The sequence below is a fragment of the Danio aesculapii genome, chromosome 21, assembly GCF_903798145.1.
Source record: "Danio aesculapii chromosome 21, fDanAes4.1, whole genome shotgun sequence".
Classification (NCBI taxonomy): Eukaryota; Metazoa; Chordata; class Actinopteri; order Cypriniformes; family Danionidae; genus Danio; species Danio aesculapii.
In genome coordinates this window covers 25,880,602-25,903,010 of record NC_079455.1, presented here as the reverse complement: position 1 = coordinate 25,903,010, position 22,409 = coordinate 25,880,602, and the positions used below count along the sequence as shown (strand labels likewise).

The window sequence follows — 22,409 nt, the reverse complement described above, 5'->3', positions numbered from 1 at the left end:
AACTAGTGTAATTCTGTTATAAATTAGATTGTTTTGTTTTTACTGCACTGAGTTCATTATGAAATGTAAAAAATACTCTATTAGTTAGTATAAAGCAATGTTTTCTAGTCATTTTTAAACATTATTAAATAAATTAGGAAATTACCCAAGGTAAATTTCGCCCGCTATAGCCTCAATTATGTTTGGTTTTTGGCCCTTCATAAGAAAAAGTTTGGGCACCCCTGACTTTGAGGTTTGTTAATGCTTTAAGGAAATCTCTCCTCACCAAGGAACAAAACTTAAAAATATTTATAAAATTGTTTCTGAATTTTCAGCTTTGTTATTCTTTAGTGTCACGTGATTTCCTTCAGAAATCCGCGTGCATTTACATGGAAAACAGATTTATTTAATGTAAACATCAAGTGGACATCATTATTTTTAATTACAATTTTTATTTAAAGGAAATCCTCTGCATAATTTACCTTGATGTGACTTACTGTACATTTATTATAAATTTTAAAAATAAATAAAGTTGTAAAAATAATTTAAAAATAATCACATGGATTTTCTTAGAAACATGACCGCTACTACAGTAAGAGGAGTAAAACATGTCTCGTGTGCTGAAAGTGTATACAGTGGAACTCGGTAGTCACGAGGACACATGGGCGGTGACGTCACTCTATCTGCCCGGGGAACAATCAGAGGCAGCGCGAGCGCCACTTGAATGGATTGTTGTCGGTGAATAACTTTGCTCCTGGTTTCTCCCCTTTAACCCGAGCGCCCGCAATTTTCCGTCGTTTTCTTCTAATATCCGCGAGTCCAAATTACATTATATAGTATACGAAGCACTTAACACCTCTCGGAAAAGTGTGTTAGCAACAAACCCCTGAGGTCTGTGTGTGTGCGCGCGGCTTAACTTTTGCAAAGTGGGTAAGTGCAAAAATCTAAACACTCTTTTCCCGTGTATTTTCCTTCCCTTTTCAAGCTGTTTCAGCGTGCTAAACGTGAGAACGCTGTATTTCAGACTTCACGCTACCGAGTGGAATAGGTAATTTCGCTGCAGCGTTACATTTACATGCCAATGTTGTTTACAATCATCATTCCTGTCAGCTATAGTTGGACACAATGTTGCCATTGTTTCCCTGTGAAGCGCGCGCTCATTCCTGTTTGCTTTTCTTATCTTGTTGGAGTTTTTTTTCCTGAGCACTACATCCAAACTTTTTACTTTCCTGTGGAGACTCCTCAGGAAGATCCAAGAATATCAATGACCCCGGTTTATGTGTATTTATGGAGCTCACAGAGTGTCTGGACTCCTGACTCAAGCTTTTAGTTTTTGAAGGAAGCAGAAAACACTCTGAAATTGTAAAATTCGCACAGTGGCCACACATTATATTCAGAAACTGAGGCCACTGTAACTTGATCCACTCCTGTGTTTGCCTCCAAAAGCTTGCTCCTTAGTGTTGCCATTAATAACAGTGCTGACCTGATCCTTAGTTTAATTCATCAGTTTGCTTTGGAAGTGTGTGTGTGTGTGACTAACTAAAAGTTGATTTCATTCAGGTGTCTTGGGATCAGTTGGAATCTGAATGGACTAATATGAAGAGCCTGAAGGCAAAGTTTAGGAAGAGTGATGTAAGTATGACAAAGTACTTTCATTTGCTTTGTTTATGTGTTTGTATTTAATGCTATTGAGAATCATGCGCATAGTGGTTGTTTAACACCACACATTCTCACCTTTTGTGTTTATAGTTTCATATATTTGCTGGGGTATGTTTTGTAGTCAACTTCTGTGAATGTTCCAGGCTGCATGATGAGCGAGTGACTCAGAATCAGACATGTCTGCAGCTTTCCTATGAAGACTGAGTCACAACTGGGAGTATAATTTTAAGGCTGAGAATTTCTGTGCTCCCAAAAAGCAAGCCTCAGAGGAGCTTCCTGCCACCAGATGTGATTCAGCAATCATTGCTAAACCTATAATAGAACAACATCAGTCTCAGGCTGAAGTATGGGAATGCGCTCAAACGAAACGGTATTGCTTATAATTGCATGTTTTGGCTTGCCAAATCATTGCCACTTGGGCTGAGTCAGCGGATAGAGATTACTGTGAAATTCTATGTGATCATCTAACCGCAGAGCTAAGCTGAGTTTTAATATCCTTTCTGCCAGCTCATGGTCACAGTGGTATTCTGAACATTCGCGTGGAATGGTGTTAAGAGCGATCTCACCATAGCCACATTCGCAGCTCATAATATTGATTTTCTTCTTGTATGGAGGCTAAGTCACGCTTTAGTGTCTTTATCTGCACTAAACGGTGGGTGTTTGCTTGCACAACAGTGGTTGCCTAGAAACAATACTTTGACATACTTTTATATAAAATCAGCTTACTAGGTTCATTTATGCTAGAAGCAGCGCTGGAATCTACTGTATATGGGATTGTATAGTGCAGTCAGATGGATGTTATTTCACTTTTTGATTTTGTCATTTTGGTATTACATTTATATTAGGGATGCTTTGATCAATCTGCCACAAGCCAATCACAAGCTATGTTTCCATCCAAAGATGCGAATTAAATGTATGCTCAAAACTGGGATATCATATAAAAGATATTAAGCAGTGTTTCCATTCAATGAGTCAAAGTGAACAAAATCGTCACCTGATTTACTGGCACCAAATATCAACAGTAAAAACAGAATATGCTGTGGTAGGAGACGCTGCGTCTTTCTTTACCTTATTTAATAAATTGCCTCAGAAGACAAATGCTGACACACAATGCACACGTAGTGGCGTTTGAAGGTGTGAGACATGGAGCACAGACACTTTTTTTCAATGATTCAACACAAAATTGACTACACTAAAAGTTTTAGGCTACAGCAGACATTGGCTGCGTCCGAAATCGCCTACTTCTAAGTAGGTACTGCATTTAAATTTAAACGTACTACTCGACTGTTAGAAAAGTATGTTCTATACAGTATGAATGCGAGTAGTATGAATGGAAGTCGGACGTACTACATTCACCATTTTGTCATCATCACCTGTCCTACAACTACCTGTCAGTTGCATCACTCCCATTCCTGAATTATCTCGCATTGCATCATGGGATAGTGTAGCATCCTTCAGATGCACCCTTCAGAATCTTGCCGGAATTAGTAGATTATCCGGGTACTTCTCGCATGCTGTTTTTCGAATTCTATGAATTCACACTTACTACTCGGCTCACATACTGTTTTTAGCGTACTATATAGTGTGGAAGTTCAGTGGTCCTTCGCTATAACGCGGTTCACTTTTCACGGTATTTTTGATCTGCTTGTTTTCTACAGATCATTGTGACTTGCGTCCTGATTCACGCATTGTGTTCTGCATCCTAATTGACTGTAGACCATTGTCAATCAATCTCCTCAGCTTGCCAAATTTACATAAATCTTTGATCGCTAGCAGTGTGACTCTGAAGTGCTGTACTGTATGTGCAGGGGGGGGGGGGGGGAGGTTTGAACGTTGAGAGTATTTAAACGAGAGAAAAGTGTGAAAATCTTAATGCCCCTCTGACAAAAGTGTATAAATTGTGTAGTGAGGTCTTTTACAGGCTTAATACATCTATAATACTTGTAAAACATAAAGCTGACTACTTTGCAGATTTCACCTATTGCAGGTTATTTTTAGAACGTAACTCCTGTGAATAACGAGGGACCACTGTATGCAATTTTGGACGCAGCCATTATTTTAGCATCTAGAAGAAGCTGCATCTGAATTGGCATTTAGATCTATTTACAGATTATTTTTTGCCACCCAAGCCGTTGGTTGCCAAAATTCTTTAAAATATCTTTGTTGCACAATTTTTTTTGGTATGAACTATCCCTGAAATGTGATTTTAAAGAATATGGAAATATGAAAATATTTTAATGAAATAATACTTAAAAAAAAAAAAAAACAAAGCTGCCAGTAGGTGGTGGTAATTCATTCATTCATTCATTTTATTTGTTTAAACGGCTGATTCATGCAGCAACAAAATAAATGGTTGTTTTTATGAACAGTACTTTGAATAACTTTTGCCTTCCACAGTAATCTAGCATCATGTGTGTTATCTCTGTGGAGCCAAGATTTGTCTCCAAATGCAAAACGTATTGGGAAATACAGAAAGTATTTAATGACACTTAAATATTGTTCCAGTAAGAAAGTAACAGTGAAAGTATCAATTTTGTTTCATTTGAGGTTTTGATGCCTTTCACTTTCAGTTATATTTTATCATCACTTCTGCTTGTATAGTATCGGTTGTAGCGCTCACCAATCAAAAGTCTTGTTTCAGTACTTTGCCATACAGGGTGTTTTCTGGAAAAAGAGGTAATCAAGAACAAGAGAAACAAAATATCCTCCTGGTTCTATTTTGGGCTTTGTGTGTCAGTCCTGAACTGTACTGGAATTCTCATGTAAGGCCAGGCCTTCATTCTTGAGCAAAACAGGAGATCAGAACTGCCAGGATAAATACTTTTATAAGAGCAACTGATTGCCAAGTTCTTGTGATATGCGTGATGTTACTCTACCAGCACTTCATGTGTTTGTAGTCCCAAGAGTCTTGGTTTACCCGTAACACATTACATAACAAAGAGCAAGATATATTGCTAAAATTACATTAGTTGGTATTTCTGGCATGTTCGAGAGAAACATAAAAAGCTTTTTCTAGTCTCTTGCTCAGGGTGGCATGAAATTCCAGTCCTTATGTGTAAGTTACAAGATATTAAAAGCAGCTTGTTATAGCCCAGGTTTATTGCATCTCTGCTGGGTAGTGGAACAATTTGACTTCTGTCATTCAGTTTTAAGAACAGACCCTTTGTGCGCACAAATCTAGTTTTGTTATGTTGACACAATGGGGGCTGTCTTTTATCTGCTCATGGACTTGCACCATGTCTGCTTAAGTCATTGAGAAAACATTTGAAAAACCTTCATTCCTGCTCTTTTCCCATGTAAGCGACTAGACTGTCCGATCTCTTTATTTACTAGCTTGTTTCTAATGAGCTTTTTAATTAGTTAATATGGTCCCTGATGTTCTTATTTAAATTACATTAGTTGTTACCTTTATTAGGTGATGCAATGGAAATATTGTATTCCAAGTTGTTGGATAATGCCACAGTTTGGCCTGAATGCACTGTTTTACAGATTGTTTGGATGTGATTTAAAATGAGCAGTTTCATTTTGATGAGCGTTTTCTGTTTATCGAAACAAAGATCCAGATTTGTGCTTCATGTTTGTCAGAGGAAGTTGATTAAATGAAAAGGGAAATGAAAATGGCCTGGATGAGCCTAGATTAGCACAATAGTGTCATTTACTGTTTAGACCAGATGAACTTTCAAGCATGAATTTCAACCCTATCCCCATGAATTTCACCCCTAATGAGAAGTTTTAATTTTGATTTGAAGGCATGGTGTAACTGTGTTCACACTAAAGGCACAACGCTGTCTGCCTTTCCTGCTCCTCTGACGAGAGCATCAAAATTTGCTACATTGATCTCGTATTTTAAGGAGCCGTTGCACCATATCAGCAAATCAGTTATGTTCCTGCATAAAAACATGCTCTCCAGCATAAAAATAAGGCACGCTTTTTATCAGATTCATTTAAATCTGGAAGATTGAATTGTTGTTTGTGGAGTGTCTTTGCTCTATTTATCCAATATGTGTTTATGTCTGAAATACTGTTTTATATATATATATATATATATATATATATATATATATATATATATATATATATATATATACATACATACATACATACATACATACATACATACATACATACATACATACATACATACATACATACATACATACATACATACATACATACATACATACATACATACATACATACATACATACATACATACATACATACATACATACATACATACATACATACATATATATATATATATATATATATATATATATATATATATATATATATATATATATATATATATATAAATATACATAACATTAATAATAACATTAATCCACATCAACTATCCAGTTTTTATATATATATATATATATATATATATATATATATATATATATATATATATATATATATATATATATATGCCATTGTAAGAAAACATCGTAAATAATTGAAAATTAGGTAACCGCTATAAACTCTTGGAAACAACTCTGGTCGGAACCAAAGTTCACAGGACTTTGTTCTCTGGAATCCTCTGAAGCGGTGGTCTTCAACATTCAAATTGCTTGCCGCAGAACCGCGTCATGGCTTATTACCATGAAGTTGACTTGATTTCAACTCTCCTCGATGCCCACATCGGCGAAGATGCACCTCGCCGATTATTTCCACCATCTCCCATTGAAAAGAATGACTTCCGGCTACTTTTGACGCTCTTGCCGCTTTTAAAAGCACAGTAAGGAATGATCTGTGGGAATTCAGGCCAGAATTTTCCATACACATTGGCGACAACAGAGACTTACTGCTTCTTGTAAAGTAGGGACTAAATAGGTACCTTTACAATTCAAAAAAGTTCAGGTATTGACCACTACCTTTTCAAGAAGTCTATGAAATTAATATAGAATTGAACTGAAGAACTGGTTATTAAAGACTTAAGATTGTATCGACTTTCCTTTGTTTTGTGTGCGTAATGCAAGAAATCATAGCTGATGATTTTTTTATTATTTACAAAAAAGCAATTAAGGATAAACCCATGATGAACTTAAACCCAAATGCTTTATCTTGGAAATAAATTAGCCGCACAGCAATATTTAGCAATCTGCAAGGAGATAATTTTGTGGGCAGTGTGCCAACATGTAGCATCATTGCTCTTCAGGCGTCCAAAGTTTGAGTCCCAGCCAATAGACCACCCCCTTTTCTTTTGAGACACAGTTCTGTCACAATAAAGGCAAAAAATCATCAACAACTAATTTTTAAAAATGCATAAAAATATCACAAACTGCAGCTAGATTGTTTTCTTTTTGAGTCAACAATGCTGTTGAGCGCTGCTTAAGTGGACATGGCTCTGTGAAGTAGCCTTAAAAGTGTAACAATAATGCCTTTGGTGCTTTTTTTTAAATCACAGACAATATAGAGGCTTCTATACTAATCTATACTATACTATACTAATATCAAATACAAAATATGCAACACATTAGAATGATGATAAAGTTAGTATCATTGCTTTTTCAACTGAGTTGTTGTCTATAATTAATTTAAGCCATATTACAGTGTGTATGTGGTCATTATAAAACTATTATAAACTATATTATAAAACTAATAAAAATTGCACTTATTCATGTTTTAGGATTATTCCATTTTGTATAATACAATTTTTTTAAAGTCAACCCTAGAATAAACCTTGTGTGAATGCCTCATTTAGCCTACTTCATCTGTGGCCTTACAGCTAATAAGCAGGTCAAGATGATAACATAATGCTAACGTGTTATGAAAACTAAATAGTCTTCCCAATTTATTTTCCTCATCCAAGTCTTTTCAAATCACATCAAGACTCCCAGCAGGCTGGATTTATCTCATCTGGAACATAGTCATGTCCACGGCACTTAATTAGTGTCCTTACCCCTGCTCTTTTCCGCATTAACTGCAACCTTCAACAAGATGAAGCCCTCAGTGAAATCTATCCCGAACTGCCAGAAGAGATAAGGACTTCTTTTAGTCTTCCCATAAAATTTTAGTCAACAGAAGAATGTGGATTAATGGCATTATAATGTTGTTAATGGTTTTTTGAGATCACCTCAGGTCAGTGCGTCCATTCTGGGAGGAATCAGTGTCCAGTGCAGAGGTTAAAGTGGTTGAGGAGTAGTAGGAGTAGTACTGTAGTAGGGTTGGCTGGCTAGTGATAAAGCTAGCCGTGCTTTCTGGAATTACCTCATCAGTTAGATATGGCTGCCAGGGGATTTAAAAACGGGGTCTCTGCCATGTGAGGGTAAAACACACAACCCTTCATTACATTGTATAACCTCAAATGGCAGAGGCGACTGTCTCCTGTGTGATATTTATTTTGTGGGTTGAACGCTTTTTCACAGACTCGGTTCAAATATTCTCACTGAATACACACATAACATCCCTTCCCCCTTCTTTCAACTGTAATGCTGGGGCATAGCAGGCTGGTCAGACGCTAATTCCTTTATATCCTCTGTCAGAGACTGACACCTTTCATACTCGCCCGCAATCGTAAGTCGCTGCTTAATTCAAACCTTAAAGGGAGAGGGTCACGGTCTTGGCTGGCGGACTAACAGTCCTGTAGCCTTTCCTAAAGTAGGTTGCCTTAAAAATAGCACCTTCTATCGACAGTGCCAGGTGTGTATTCATTTCATATCTTTGGTCATGCCAGCCAAACATGAAAACGATTACCAAAAATAGCTTTATTTTGATCCACTGTACATGTCTGCTCATTGTCTACTAAAACAACTGACCCCCATATCATTTCTGTTTTCGGTTCACCAATCACATTAACAGCGCTCATCTATTCAGTCCACGACCAACCAGATAACCTTAAAAACCATAGACGTCCAATCAAAGTGAATCTGGCAGCAGTCGTAAAGCGGATGAGAATGGGCACAGCAGGTATCTGCATTAAGTAGAGGGTTTCTGTATTAGACCAGACTCTGCTGCCCCACTCTCGGAGATTAGTAAATCTAGCCCCCAAACACCACCACCCCTCCTCCCTTTGACCTCCAGTTCATATCCCTTCTGGTCCACACATTACATTCTAATACAGCCATTCCAGACTCCCATTTGCCTTGTTTTCCCTGCATTTACTTGTGGTCTGATAAAGCGCAGACTTGATAGTACAAGATGGCCCATCTGTATCTCTTCAGTGATCTAAGACAGTCTGAGCTTTCAGATTGCGTTCAGCATGAGTCATCTCGGTAACAGTTGTCGGTGGTGAAGTAATGACAGGCTTTCCAGGTTGAGAAATTAGCCGTCAGGATGAATCAAACATGTCTGCCTCCCTAAACTGCTGCAGACCGCTAGCTGTTAGTAGTAGTGCTTCAGGAAGCTCATCCCAGAGAAGTGTTTGTGTGTGTGTTGATTGCGTACAAACAGCAATTTATTTCTGCTACGCTTTTTCATTTACTGAACGTTATCTTAAGGAGACTGAGTGTCATGGTGGGAAAAAAGTAGTGTTGTTAATATAATGTGATTAATTATTTTAAAAAGCGTGATGTGTCAGTCATGTCCACTAAACCATATGTAAATTTCTTAATCGTGTTTTTGCCTGGATTCCAGTGGCATTGCTGGGATGCCAGTCTTAGTAAGAAAGGAAACTCAAGGAGATGCAAGGACAAAATCCAAATGGAATTCTTCTTTTTAATTTGAATATTAAAAAAAAAAAGCAAAATATTGTCTTCACAGTACAAAATAATTCACTCAGATTCAAACGGTTTACTTATTCGTATGCAACTCTTTGTTTTAGAAAGCATTTAAGAGTTGATGTAGAGCAAAGTCCCTTTAAGGCAGGTCAGTTCACTCAGCAGCCATCTTTGAAATGCCTCTCTGGCATTCTCTCTGAATGGCGAAACATCAAATTCTCTAAAATTGCTTGCCAAGTAGGGTTGGGCCAATTTGGCATTGTACGATGTCTAATGTGACACATTGTGATGGACGATGGCACCGTAGGTGGTGGTGAATTAATTATTTATGAATAATTAATTAATTCATAACGAATGAATAATTTGTAGCCTACCGTTTCAACTACCTGACCCGCATGGTCTTTGTTTTACCCATAACCAAATCATAAATAAATAAAAATAAGTTACAAACAAATTACCACCTGTCGATCACTTTTTCCGCGAGACTCTGGCATGAATAGGCAGAGTGATCTGTGTCATTATAATGGCGTCGACAAACTTGGTTGGTATAAAAGGTGCACAACCAACAGGAACCAACCAACAGTATCTGAGGTTTTCGCTAAAATTACTAAGTCAAGCGAGAAAGCGAAAGATTGAAGCAGTGTACTGATGCTGTGACGCGTTACCTGATAGATTCAAAAGACAGAAGAGTCTTTAGATAGAGACGAGATTAATTAAATATCATGTTTAACAACTGTAGTGAAAGCGGTACATCCTTGATTAAACTGTCCGACGTGCACTGCTCTCTAGGGTTTTGTGCTCAAAGCACCCACTGACTGCTGGAGCTTAGACACGTGCATATGCTGCAGCATGACAGAGTGTGTGTGTGTAGTAACATGATGTGTGTTTTCAGTGGAGTGTGTGTGGATGAAGAGCTCTTCAGAAATGCAAGATGAAACGCCAGTGTGGATGTGGATCAATTTAGTTCTAAAAAGCCATTTTAAAACTAAGATGTATTAGTGTAAACAGGGCCTAAGTGTGTATTTTTTGCGAGCAGGTTGCTGCTGCGACGGCAGTGGGGCGGAGGATCGCGATGCCGGCTCAGCATCGTGATGTCTATCAGCTCTCGGCGATGGACTATAGCATCGTCTATCGACCCAACCCTATTACCAAGCTTATGATTAAATTTCATATTAGGAATCAACAAAAAAAATAAAAGACAACTGTCTCTTTAGTTTAATTTCTAAACTTTTGCATTACACAAATTTGCAGAAATTTCCGTCTGGTTCGAGCCCCTCCCCCAGAGAGTCTGCAGCGCTCGTGGATTTGCTCCTCTATTAGAAGGTGGAGCTTCAGTCACCATATTGACCATTGCAATTTTCCCCATTAAAAACCATACAAGTGACATGTCTTGTTTATTTTATAGTCTTTGTCTAGAGCAGAGGTGACCAAACCTTTTCCTATAAAGGGCCAAAAACCAAACTTGATTAAGAGATGTGGGCTGAATACATACCAAACCGAATATATCACACCATATTACATTAAATTAACACTAGTCGACCTGCTCCTGCCTTTGCTTGATTTGCTTGTCGATGTCTTGTGCATTGCTTTTTGACAAGTGAAAGTTTTTATATCTTAAAAGTCTGATTCATTTACAACATTTAATTGAAACATTTAATTTCAGCTAGCTTTATTTGTAGTTCAGCAATAAAACAAAGAAACAAAGGCTTGTGTTAAAATCGAAACACCTCCCCAACCTTCTCCCTCTTTTTTCAAATGGTTGGTGGGCCAAATCAAAGGTTACCATGGGCAAACTTTGGCCTGCGGGCCCTACTTTGGGCATCTCTGATCTAGAGGTTGACTATACAGTTTGAAATAACCAAGTAAACTTAAGTTCAACTTGTAAAACTTGTACAGCAACTGCATGTCTGTGGATGTATGTCAGGAGTGGGGGCGTGTTTTTTTACATTTTATTTTAGTATATCACTGCATTGTTTAGCAAGCTGTGTATGAGAGCTGGACGTGAGAGGAAAATGTTCTGTAATAGAGATTAAATCAGACATTGTGAGATATGGAACTGGGACGATCAAGTCCTTTTCTATGCAGTGCATTTGCATTAAACATAATAAATTACAAGCATATATAATTACAGCAGAGCAAAAAAAAAAAAAAACCTAAATTAACAGTGCCTTATGATTTTCTGGGGAGTCTAAAAGTATTCAAATATAGAAATTGAACAATCAATTGTAAAATAACCTAGTCATCATTGAATAAATAATTTTATGCTATCATATTTAATATCTTTGTCTTTTAATCTTTATTAAATAATCTAATTCTGAGATGACTATTGTGGATACATACATTGCGATATCAATGCTCAAAAGATATATTGTTCAGCCCTAATAGAGATCATTGACTGTTGACAACCACAGAGAACATGTAGCAAAATTATAATGATTAGCGATTTCACCACCAGAATTATGTCTCACAATAATGTAATGTTTTTGAATAATCTTGATTTGTAGGTTGAGTCTTTAATTAAGGTAATTGCATATGTTATAATGAATTCTGTAGATTTTTTTTTTTGAACCCAAGCCCATGAAAAGTATGCGTCAGGTGACATTTTGCCAATCTGATTCTTTTGGATCAATTGAAATGTCCATTAAGTGCCACCAAGTGTGTTTAGTAATTTCTGCAACCACTAAACATGACTTTATTGACGTTTTATTAGATTTCACAAGAATTTTGAAATTTGCAGGAAAATATTTATAAAAACAGCATTTACTGAAGCAGTCACATCATTTTATCATTTCACACCATTTTTGTTATTTCCCTGTATTCAAGAACACTCTGGAAAAGCAATGGAGAGATAAATATTTGAAGTAAATGATGCAGTTTGTCCATATACTATGGAAAAAGGGCTTTCAGTGTGATAACATAATAGGCAGGGAAATGTGGAAGTGTGTTTCATTAATCCACGTAATCATGTCACAGTGTTAATGTGTCTGGCATTTTACTGCAAATAATGATGATTTCAGCTCTAAACTAAAAAGAATTATATATGGTTTGGGAGTTGGTCGTCACCTTATTGTGATTGGCAGCTCTTAAAAAAGGAAAAATCTCCTCTTACCCTTCATACTTTTTAGACAGACCTCACTGATCTCTAATTACTGATAATCCAGAGTTTCTGAACTTTTCCCTGAATCCTCGTACACATTAGCCTCTACAAAATTATTTCACCCTCTTGTTTCATCTCTGTTCAGAAGCAAATTATTAGTAGAGTTCCTCCAAGAGATTTGGCATGGGACTGAATTCAAGTTCAAGGGATTAAAAGGCACATTCCTTTTGAGTGGATGAGTTTGGTGGAATGTGATGATGAATGCTATGTGATTCAAAGGTCTGCACTGAAGGTCTATTTTAAGTCTTGTTTACAGAACCATGTACAAATCATGTGTTTTTTTTTCATTGTTGTCTTTTTTAATCTGTTCTGACCAATGTAAACCACCCCACATTCTGCAATTGTTTAAACAGATACAGCTGTAGTTTGGTAGAAAAGATGCATTGTTTTTTCATAAAATGTTCATGTGGTTGGCATTAGAAGGTACTGGAAGTCAAAACATCACAATTATTTCCCAGAGCTACAGATATTTGCCCCTCATATTGTTCAGGTCTGCTTTAGATTGGACCAAGACAACATCTTTTGGATTTATTTTGAGGTTAGTCCACAGATGGACTTCATCTGTAACAGTTTCTGGCAAAATAGATGGCATTATTACTCAAACCTCTGGATTTTCATTGTGATGTTCGCTTCTGAACTTTGTTAAACAAAGGGAGGCACCATGTAATAGCTTCCCACAAAAAGACTCTTTGCTTTTTATGGAAGAAGCGGTTGGTTATATGAGTAGAAAGTATGCTTTGTTGGGGGTTGGGGGACTGGTTCAAAAACCAGATTTTAAAAAGATCTCAATATGTGTGAAATCAAGCTTTAGGGAATAACAGAGTGGCTTTAACAGCTGTTGTTTATCTGCACAGAGCATTTACGTGAAACCGAACCAAAGATTTTCTCTTCGAAATCTCAGCAGTTCTATCAGGATGTCTTTTGTACAGTGCAGCATTGCAAAGCACACGCTCAGACCATGCTAATGGTAAAGCCCTGAATGGATATCCAGAGCCTTCCGTTTCAGCCCCTCAAGCTCTTCCCTATTCACTGGGGTTTTATCAATATGCCACATGGCTGAAAATCTAATAATGAGATTAAGAGGGAGATTATGTCTTTAGTGTACTTTCACCCTCCTGAACTGGCATCGCTGGTGTAGGCTGGCTGGATGGACCAATATTAAAGGCTTAATATTTCATTCACATCATATTTCACATTTCAGAGCAAGGAGTTTGATGGTCCTTTTTGGACTGTAGGGAATATTTAGAGACATTTTCCCAATTTGGGACCCTCCATTTTTGCAGTTAAAGACGCTGTAAGTTTGTACTCCGATAATGTACAAGTAACATGATTTAGTGCCATAATATACTCACGGCAGAGTAGAAAGAAGTTGGTAAGACCTTGCCGAGACACGTAAATGAAGCAATGTCAATCCTGCTGAGAGATGTTTAGAAGAAGATTTCAATTTACAGGGCACACTTTGCTCTCAACAACAAAGTAAACGCACAAGAAAAATGTCAGCGGTTTGAAACCTGAGACTAAGAAAACATTAATCATGTATAGTGATATTTAGATGTTTGCACAACTCTGCAATTCACTAAGACCATGACGTCAGACGAGGTCATTAAGATTATATTGTTATGTCTGCTTGATTATAAAGTGTATTTGGGACAACAGACAGATCTGGCTGTGTAAGACTATAATACTTTGAATAAATTCTTTATTTTGTCATGACAAATTGACAAAAGATCCTCACCATTGTTTTTAATCTTTTGTTTCTTTTGTCATGGAACAAAAGAGTGGCTCTCAGGAGAATTTGTAAATGTCACATCCTTTTGACTTTCCTGGGAAACACGACCCAAGTCTTTCACAAAATAAATCAGATTACAGGCTTTTAGGAAGTTGTCAAAGAAAGGCATCTTTTTTGTTACAACATGTTATAGCATTCTGAATTTTAAAAAGCATTTATTGCATAAATTCTTACATATAGCCACTTAAACATTAGATTTACTTATGTTAATTATTAGTTAGATTTTGCCCTGTTCTTTGAGTAGTGAACTGGCTGCAAACGTATTCAGAGGACACATTACCACTTTTATCTACCATTACCCATCTTCAAATTCAAATACAACCGCCCACAAGAAAGCAGCCTTAAGTAAAATATGTGTGCAAGGCTGCTTCTGAGCTTAGTTACACAGTAGTAATGGGAAGTTCAGATCTTTAATGCGAACAAGATCTTTTGTGACAATCCTCCCATGTTATGACTCGGCATACCAAAAATATATAGTCAGCAATCATAATTTCAGTCAGTTAAAACCATCACCTGAAAAGTTTCTTACAATTATGTTTTGCAACACAACTGAAGCTTGATTCGTTTATTTAAAGTCTATTACGACTTTCTGTTATGAAATAAACGTACGTTTTTGCCAGATTCTCTCATTTAAGCCCTCGGTTTACTCTCGCTACAGTTGTTCAAGTTTAGTTCAGTCACAGCATGCTGTCATGTACTGTTCCGGTTCGGTTCATCATCTGCTGTATCACACATGCCCAGTAATATCGGTTCACCGATTCTTAAATTTGATCTCAGTGTACTGTTCTAATAACTGAATAACTCCATATATATTGGTTTGTTTTGAGTCAAGGGGGGTATTAGGCTTGTTAAAAAGTAAGTAGTTTGTGAATAAGAGATGTGAATCATTTTAAATGATTCTGTTCGATTTGGTGAACTAGTTCAACCGGTTCACTTAGAAGATTCGCTTAAAAAGAACAATTCAATCGCAATCACTAATACAGAAATAAGACCCATTATTGGGCACAAATGTGCTTACATTAATCATTTTAAGTCTTTGTATTAGTCACTGTCACCGTGCTGCTGTGATGTCCATCGTTGTTTTTGTCGGGGGAGCAACATCGATGACTTGGTTGATCTGGCCAATGGCATCAGGATTACAGACTGCGGGTCAAAAACCTGGCAGCACGAAGTAAATAGATTTACTTCTAAAAGGCACACAAAAGGTTTATGTATTAAATACATCTACAAAGATGAAAACAAAGGATAGTTTTGCTATAATTTTAGTTAGTTTAAGTTAGTTTTGTCTGTAAACAATACAGTTCTAGTAAAAAAAAAAAAAGCTCGTTTTTATTTTTCAGTTAACAAAAATGATTTAAAATTTAGGTTTTGTATTTTTGTTCATTTTCGTTAACTATAATAACCATGGATATCATTGCTGAAACAATATATTGTGCAGCCCTAAACTACTATTTAAATATTTAAAAAACCAATAGTTCAGCTGCATTAAATAGTTGTAATAAAAAGAGGAATTTAGTTAATGTACACTGACAGATTTCTAGTTCTAAGGAACTGTTTTTCATTCATCTTAAAATCATGGAAAAAAACAACAAATAATATATTGAGCAGCACAACTGTTTTCAACTTTTTGCAATTAAAGTATTGCTATTCCAGGAATAAGTGCTATTTTTAAAAAATCTATTGAAATGAATATTCTACAGTCGTACAGTTTTTGCAGTATTATTGATCACATAAATGCTGCCTTGGTGAGCATATGAGACTTTGACTCAGTGTCTGAGTGCTCGCAGGAAAGCCAGGCATAAGTGCTGCAAACATGCAGCTGTAAAGAGGAAACTGATGGAAAATTGCCATATTTCATCACACTTATTTATCTTATCAAGTCAAGCATGTTCACACTGAAGCTTTGTTGTGTCATTTGATTATCCATCACGTAAAACTAATAATGTGAGAGTGATTGTGAGCTTTAAACAGTCTCACAAAGGAATGTGCTTTTCCGAGCATTCGCCACACTGCTCTCAGCTTATCATCTCAGGAATCCAAGGAGAAGCGGTCCAAATGTTAGCAGTGTGAGTGTAATCGTTCAGACGGAGAACACGGCTGGTGCCAGACGTGAACAGAGACGCGTGTGATAGGAGGTCATAGTCCAGCCTGTTCTCAAGGTGCTCGACTGCCGCTTTCGAATTCGAGAAGCCATTAGTTTGAAAGTCAACGGCAGGTTCACATGGCCATGAGCATTTGATCCAGTTGGCTTTTGTACAGGTACAGACAGTATCAACTCATTCATCAGCAGGCCATTTTTCCATTTATCTCATTGTGGAGTTCATTTTCATGCAAAACCAAAGTAAAGTCTCATGTTTGATTTAGCATTAGGACCAAGCTAACTGAAAGTATGGCAAGTTCAGGATTACTTCTTGGCAACATGCCTACATTGTTTTACCAATGGGCAAGGAAGTAAAGTTATCTACAGTTTATTTTGCTGGCAGGAGATAAATCAATGTGCGAGCACTAAAAAGCAAAGAGATTATACCATGTGCTATAAATATGCCTCATATCCGCTGATTCCCATCATATAACTAATGAAACTTCTACGTTCGGTCTTACTTGGTTAACTGCATATGTTTATGGACAGATAACGCAAATTCAACATGAAAACTGTTTGATCTGAACCACTTGTCTTGCCTTTGGTTCTAAATATTGCACGGCCAACGAGGACTTTTATCAGATAAAGTTAAATGCTTACGCTGAAGGATGGGTGGAGGTAATGTTTGTGCCATCTGTCCCTGTTCACCACTGGTTATTTAGTTCAACAGGCCCTTTTGAGATAATGTTAAGTGCTTCCTGTTTTTGCAAAGACCCACCATGACAAAAAAAGAGCTCTCCGGGCTGTTGCTGGTTGTATCAAATCTGTTCTTTTAATAGCTGAAATGTCTTGATTTAAGCTTGAAGCTTGTTTATCATGTCACTTCTGGCAATGGAATGAGAGTGACGTTTGCTTTGTGCAGTCCAATTGGCAATGTCAGTAATAATAATAATACATTTCAATTTGTCTTGCATCTCTGATTCATGTTTTTTTTTCCATTTTTTTCTGTTATGCATCTTGTTAGGGTTTTAGAATGTTTTTCTTATTTTGTGCGTTTAATTTTAATTAATCATGCACTGCTTTCCTCTCTCTGAAATAGCTGTATTAAGAACGTTAATCCAAAACATGCATGTATCTGTTAAATATCTTTGTAGTAAAGATTCTGCAGAAATGCCATTCGCAAATACAGTACAAAGCAGACTGATCAAAGATTATCAGTAATATTTATGTTCTTAAGTTAGATATCTGTTCAAGTGAATCTGTCTGCAGACTGCAAGATAGCAGTGCAACTTGTAGTAGAGGTGTAACTTACAGTTATCCTTACAGAGAAACTTACAGAGATCCTACTGAACCATGCGAGATGTCACAACGAGATGTTGTTGGCAGGATGGCAGAAATACTTTCCAGAGAACATTTTCAGCAAATGTTTGTCTCCATAAAATTGTCATAAAATTTTGTAGAGGTTAATAACAGTGATGGTTGGGTTTAGGTTTGGGGTAGATGTACATGTTAATATCTATTATAGTTGTGGAAGGTCAGAGCTCACAAAATTTCAAAATTCCTGGTAGCCCTCGGACAGGCATTCTTTAGTTTTTGGTAGCCTGAATATAAATTTAATAAGCCCAAATAGAAAATACATAATTTATTAAACAAAAACATACATTTACTAAATAAAAAAGATATAATGGCATTTGTTATAGGCAATATATTTATTTTTAAATAACCAAAATTGTATTATTTAACTTTTTAAAGTTTTTATTTAATTATTATTTTTAAATAACCCAAAAAATGTTAAGTGAACATTGTTTTAGATTATTTTTTTGCAGCTATAAAGACATTACATTATGTTACAGAGTAGATAAAAACAGGTTTGAAACATGTGAAGGGAGTAAATAGTGGGTGCATTTGCATTTTTGCTTAACTGCTCCTTTAACGATCCTTTTAAGTAAAAGTCAAAAAAGGAAAACGGACATTTCCTTTTACAAACTGACTGTCAATTGTTTACCGATCCTGTTGAATAACCGCAGAAATATTAGCTTGTAAAGTATATTCTTAAAGTCCCCAAGAAATCAAAACTAAGCATAGGATTTTGTTAGCTCACATTGCTAGTTGTGTGGTGAACAATACATCTGTGCATGTCATTACAAAAAAATTGTTTGCCCCTCTTATCTTTAATTGAAATCTGAAAACGCATTTCCTGTTTGTTTTCAGTTAATTTATCAGATTCGGTGATTTTGAGGTAATGGGGGCGTGGCTAACGCTGCACAAACTGCGTGACAATATGAAAAGAATAACAATCGCAGATTCTGGCTCACGGGGACTTAAAGCATGTGCTTTTCACGGAGATGCGCACACTCATAGTTTAAAAATGAACGCTACTGTCTGAATGACTAACTAACGTATCTTGATCTTAATATTGAATAAATGCATAAAGATATATATTTTTCATTTCGCATAGCTTACACTGGCCACATGATGTGAAACTGCTTGTTTAAAAACCCAAAGACATGTCCAATTAAACTGTACAGTTTTGTACAGTACTGAGGTAAGAAAATAATGTTTTATAAATAATTTATTTTTATTTAATGTTGTTGTTTTTTTTATTGTCCCTGAATATATATTTTATATACTTTGTTGAAGCCATTATTTGGAGCTGGCATGCAGGGCAAAGGAATGAATCAGGATGTTCTGTTTATGCTCCTGCTACAGGCACGTTAATGTGATTTAAATATAAGACATATGATTATTACATTATTACTAACTTTAGCTCAGGCTATTTCTGTATCTAAATCTTATGTCAGTGCAATGCCTGAGTGTGTGATGAGTGTTTGTGTGCTTCAGTGCCGCACATTAAGTACAGAACAAGCGATTAAATTGACAGAAACACTGTTACGTTATTTGTAAGGTAGTTGTGGCTTTTCTTCTTTATTATCAACAAGTGGATTTATTGCTGTCCTAACAGCAGTACAGCACAAACATAATTATCCACTTTGTGAGAGAATGTAAAAGCATTTAAATATATTTTTTCTCCCACTAGCCTGCCGGGCAGCGTGTAGATAGATTTTGGTTGCCCGACTAAAAAAATCAATAGCCCTGGGACATCTGGCTACTGGCTTTTACGAGCCCTGAAGGTTTAGACAGTAATAACTGTGATAGTTGGGTTTAGGTGTGGAGTAGGTGTAAATGTTAAATGCTGTGATGGGTACAGTGCCATCTTGCCGACAACAAAGATTTGGCATATGCATCTCGGTAATTACAAGTTACGCCCACTTGTTACGCCCTGTCTTGCAGTCTGCAGACGCGCATTATATCTTTTAGGAATTTTTGTTAATTGATAAACCTTTACAACAAAACTTGGCTTTTATTTTAAATGATCACTATGAATCTAATGAAAGTAATAATTAGTAATAAACACTATAAACACTGTGTCAAGTACACACTTTTACAGAAATCTTCTACTGCTTATTTATTTCTTCATCCTTGTGAAAAAGTAGTTTGTTATAGGCTGTTTCTTGTGTTCACTTTCTCTTAAAATGTCATTTCTGTTCTGGTCTTGTTGTAAATGTTCTTACAGATTTTAAAACAGAAACACACACTTCATGTACTTATGAAAAATGCATGTATGATCTCAATTTTTATCCACCTTCAGCGGGAATATTATAGACCCATATTGATTTTCTCAGCATGTTTGTTTTGAAATCAGCACTTCTGTTCTGAAGTATTCAATGTTAATGATGTTCGAGTGCCCTGGACAGCCAATAGACCTGTTCCAACAGTTTCTTTAGAAATGTCTGTTTCTTTTCCAAACGCTGTTCATTTGTTTCAAGAGCTGACTGTAAATAGCACCAGCTGATTGCTGATAGTAGGCCAAAGTCAAACCGTTCCCAAAATAGCGCTGGCTTTACTGCGGCTCGTGTAACATTACACTGCATTTCAAAAATAGTGACAGACTCAAGCAATGGCCTCTGCGTTTCGCCGGCTGACCTCTGCGGTCTGCTATCACTTCACTGCATGGACTACATTTACAGCAGTTGCCTTTTGGGTTTTTCAACTGCCTAGTATCTGTGGTCTGTATTTCCTCCACTGAAGTCTTCAAAGGGGTCTTCAAACATTTACTCTGATTGACTATACTCCGTGTTGTGCGTTGTTTTTTACAGCTACAAAGACATGTTTTAACTAGATTTGTCTGCATTTGTTTCTCATCTGTGAGTAAGCCCTTGTTAGGAAAGAGTTTCATGTTCCTGAGAGCTTTCTAAAGCACCACAGGAAAATAATGTGATTCATGCCATGGGCATTTCATTCCCCTCGAGATGCCTGTGAATTATAGGTGAAATTCAGGTGAATTCATTCATTGTATCATATACAGTAGATGGCCTTTTCTCGGACCCTGCTCATTCTGATGGTAATCATTTCTTTGAATGCTTTTTCTGCAAGTTTTACCATATGCTATAAAAGAGAGAGAGAAAAACAGCAATTAATCTACACATTTACAAAGCACTGTTATGCAACACTACAACAATGCTGTGAAATATGAGGGAGTGTGTCTGGTAGGTTGTTAACTCACAGTTCAAGTGTCCAGTAACATATACAGACTTTATGCATTAGCAGCCCTCATTTGAGTCCGATGCAAAGACTGATGCTGTGGCTTATGGTGTCATTGCATCATTCTTTCATGCTGGAGGTTTGGAGGAGGCTTATCTTTCTTCTCCATTTAACTATTCTCTTTTCTGCGACTGACTCTTTCGTCTTCCTCTGCTCAACCACTCTTTGAGTTTGTCAGAGCTCCCTCTCAACATGTTCTCATTTGTCCAAAGACCTGTAACTCGTGTTTTCGAGTTTGACTTGTATACATTCTTCAAAGGTCAGGGGTGAAGACAAATGGGGTAAGCTGGTTGATTTCCATTATGCTGTGCTAAAGAGAGGGGAAAAAAAACAGTTTTAAGGTTTTTAGTCATGAACTTGACATGTTTGCTTTTAAAATTTTACTTTATTTCCAGTTCAAAGTGTAGCTCAGCCAAAAATGAAGTTCTGCCATCATTTACTCACCCTTTACTTATTTCTTCTGTAAAGTAGAACACAGAAGAAGATATTTTGAAAAAGACTGGTAGCTGGCACCCATTGACTTTCATAGTCATTTCTAATCCTGCTATTGAAGTCGATTGTTCTTGGCAAACAGCATTTTTCAGAATTACTTCAAAAATAAATGATAAAGCTTTAAATCCGCATGAGTGAGTGTAAATAATAAGGCCAATTTTTGGGGGTCAACTATTCCTATAACTATTCCTTAACTGTGTGTTTTAAGACCAGGTTTGCTACATCTATTTAAAGTTAAATGAAATGTTTTAACAGCTCCCATGACCTTTACTTCTGAGCTAAATATATCACTTTATGGGAACATTTGAGGGGGAAGAAAACACTTTTTTTTTTGTTATACTAAGTCACTTGTTACTGTCATAGTTGAAGGCTTAATCATATAAGCTACACACACAGTGGTGCCCAAATGTCTGAGACCACCACAGAAACTCTGTCTTTTTTATGTTTTATATACATTTCCTTTTTTGTAACAGCGGTTTGCTGCAGTTTTTGTTTAATAACGTGTTTAATATTGTTCTGATAAAAAATAATGACCTTTCTACATTTTTATTAAATTACTGATGGTCATTCAATGTATCAATGGTTTTATAGAGCAATAAATCTTTGCAAGCATAATAGAACAAGAATCCTTTCATGATATTAAAAGACTATTACATTTAAAATGATTCCTTTTATATGATTGAGAATGTTATGAATCAATTTATATTTAAATTTAATCTTGGCCTTATCCTGAATCACTATGGTAAGTGTTCAGTAATAAGTTATTTCAAACTTTAATGTTTAAATAAGATATTTTATTGGCCCCTGTCATGCTTTGTGTACAATAGAATCACTTTTATTGATGAAAAATGTATTTTCTAATTTAAATTGACCTTTTGATAACCGATATTGATTCTTAAATACTAGTTTTGCTCTTTTGCTCTGTGCTGTTTTTGTTTTTTTATGTTTAAAGAACTGGTGAACAAAACTTTACTATAAACTATACAG

The 22,409-nt window shown here is 36.3% G+C and overlaps 1 protein-coding gene across 1 annotated transcript in view; it reads left to right on the top strand.

The window, feature by feature from the left end:
• The first annotated feature begins 679 nt into the window (after positions 1-679).
• Positions 680-22,409, top strand: part of rai14 (retinoic acid induced 14) — a 65,855-nt gene continuing 44,125 nt past the window's right edge. The window contains 2 exon segments of the mRNA XM_056446156.1: positions 680-717; positions 1,540-1,611. Of these exon segments, the coding sequence (XP_056302131.1) occupies positions 1,576-1,611 (36 nt within the window). The 5' untranslated portion in view covers positions 680-717; positions 1,540-1,575.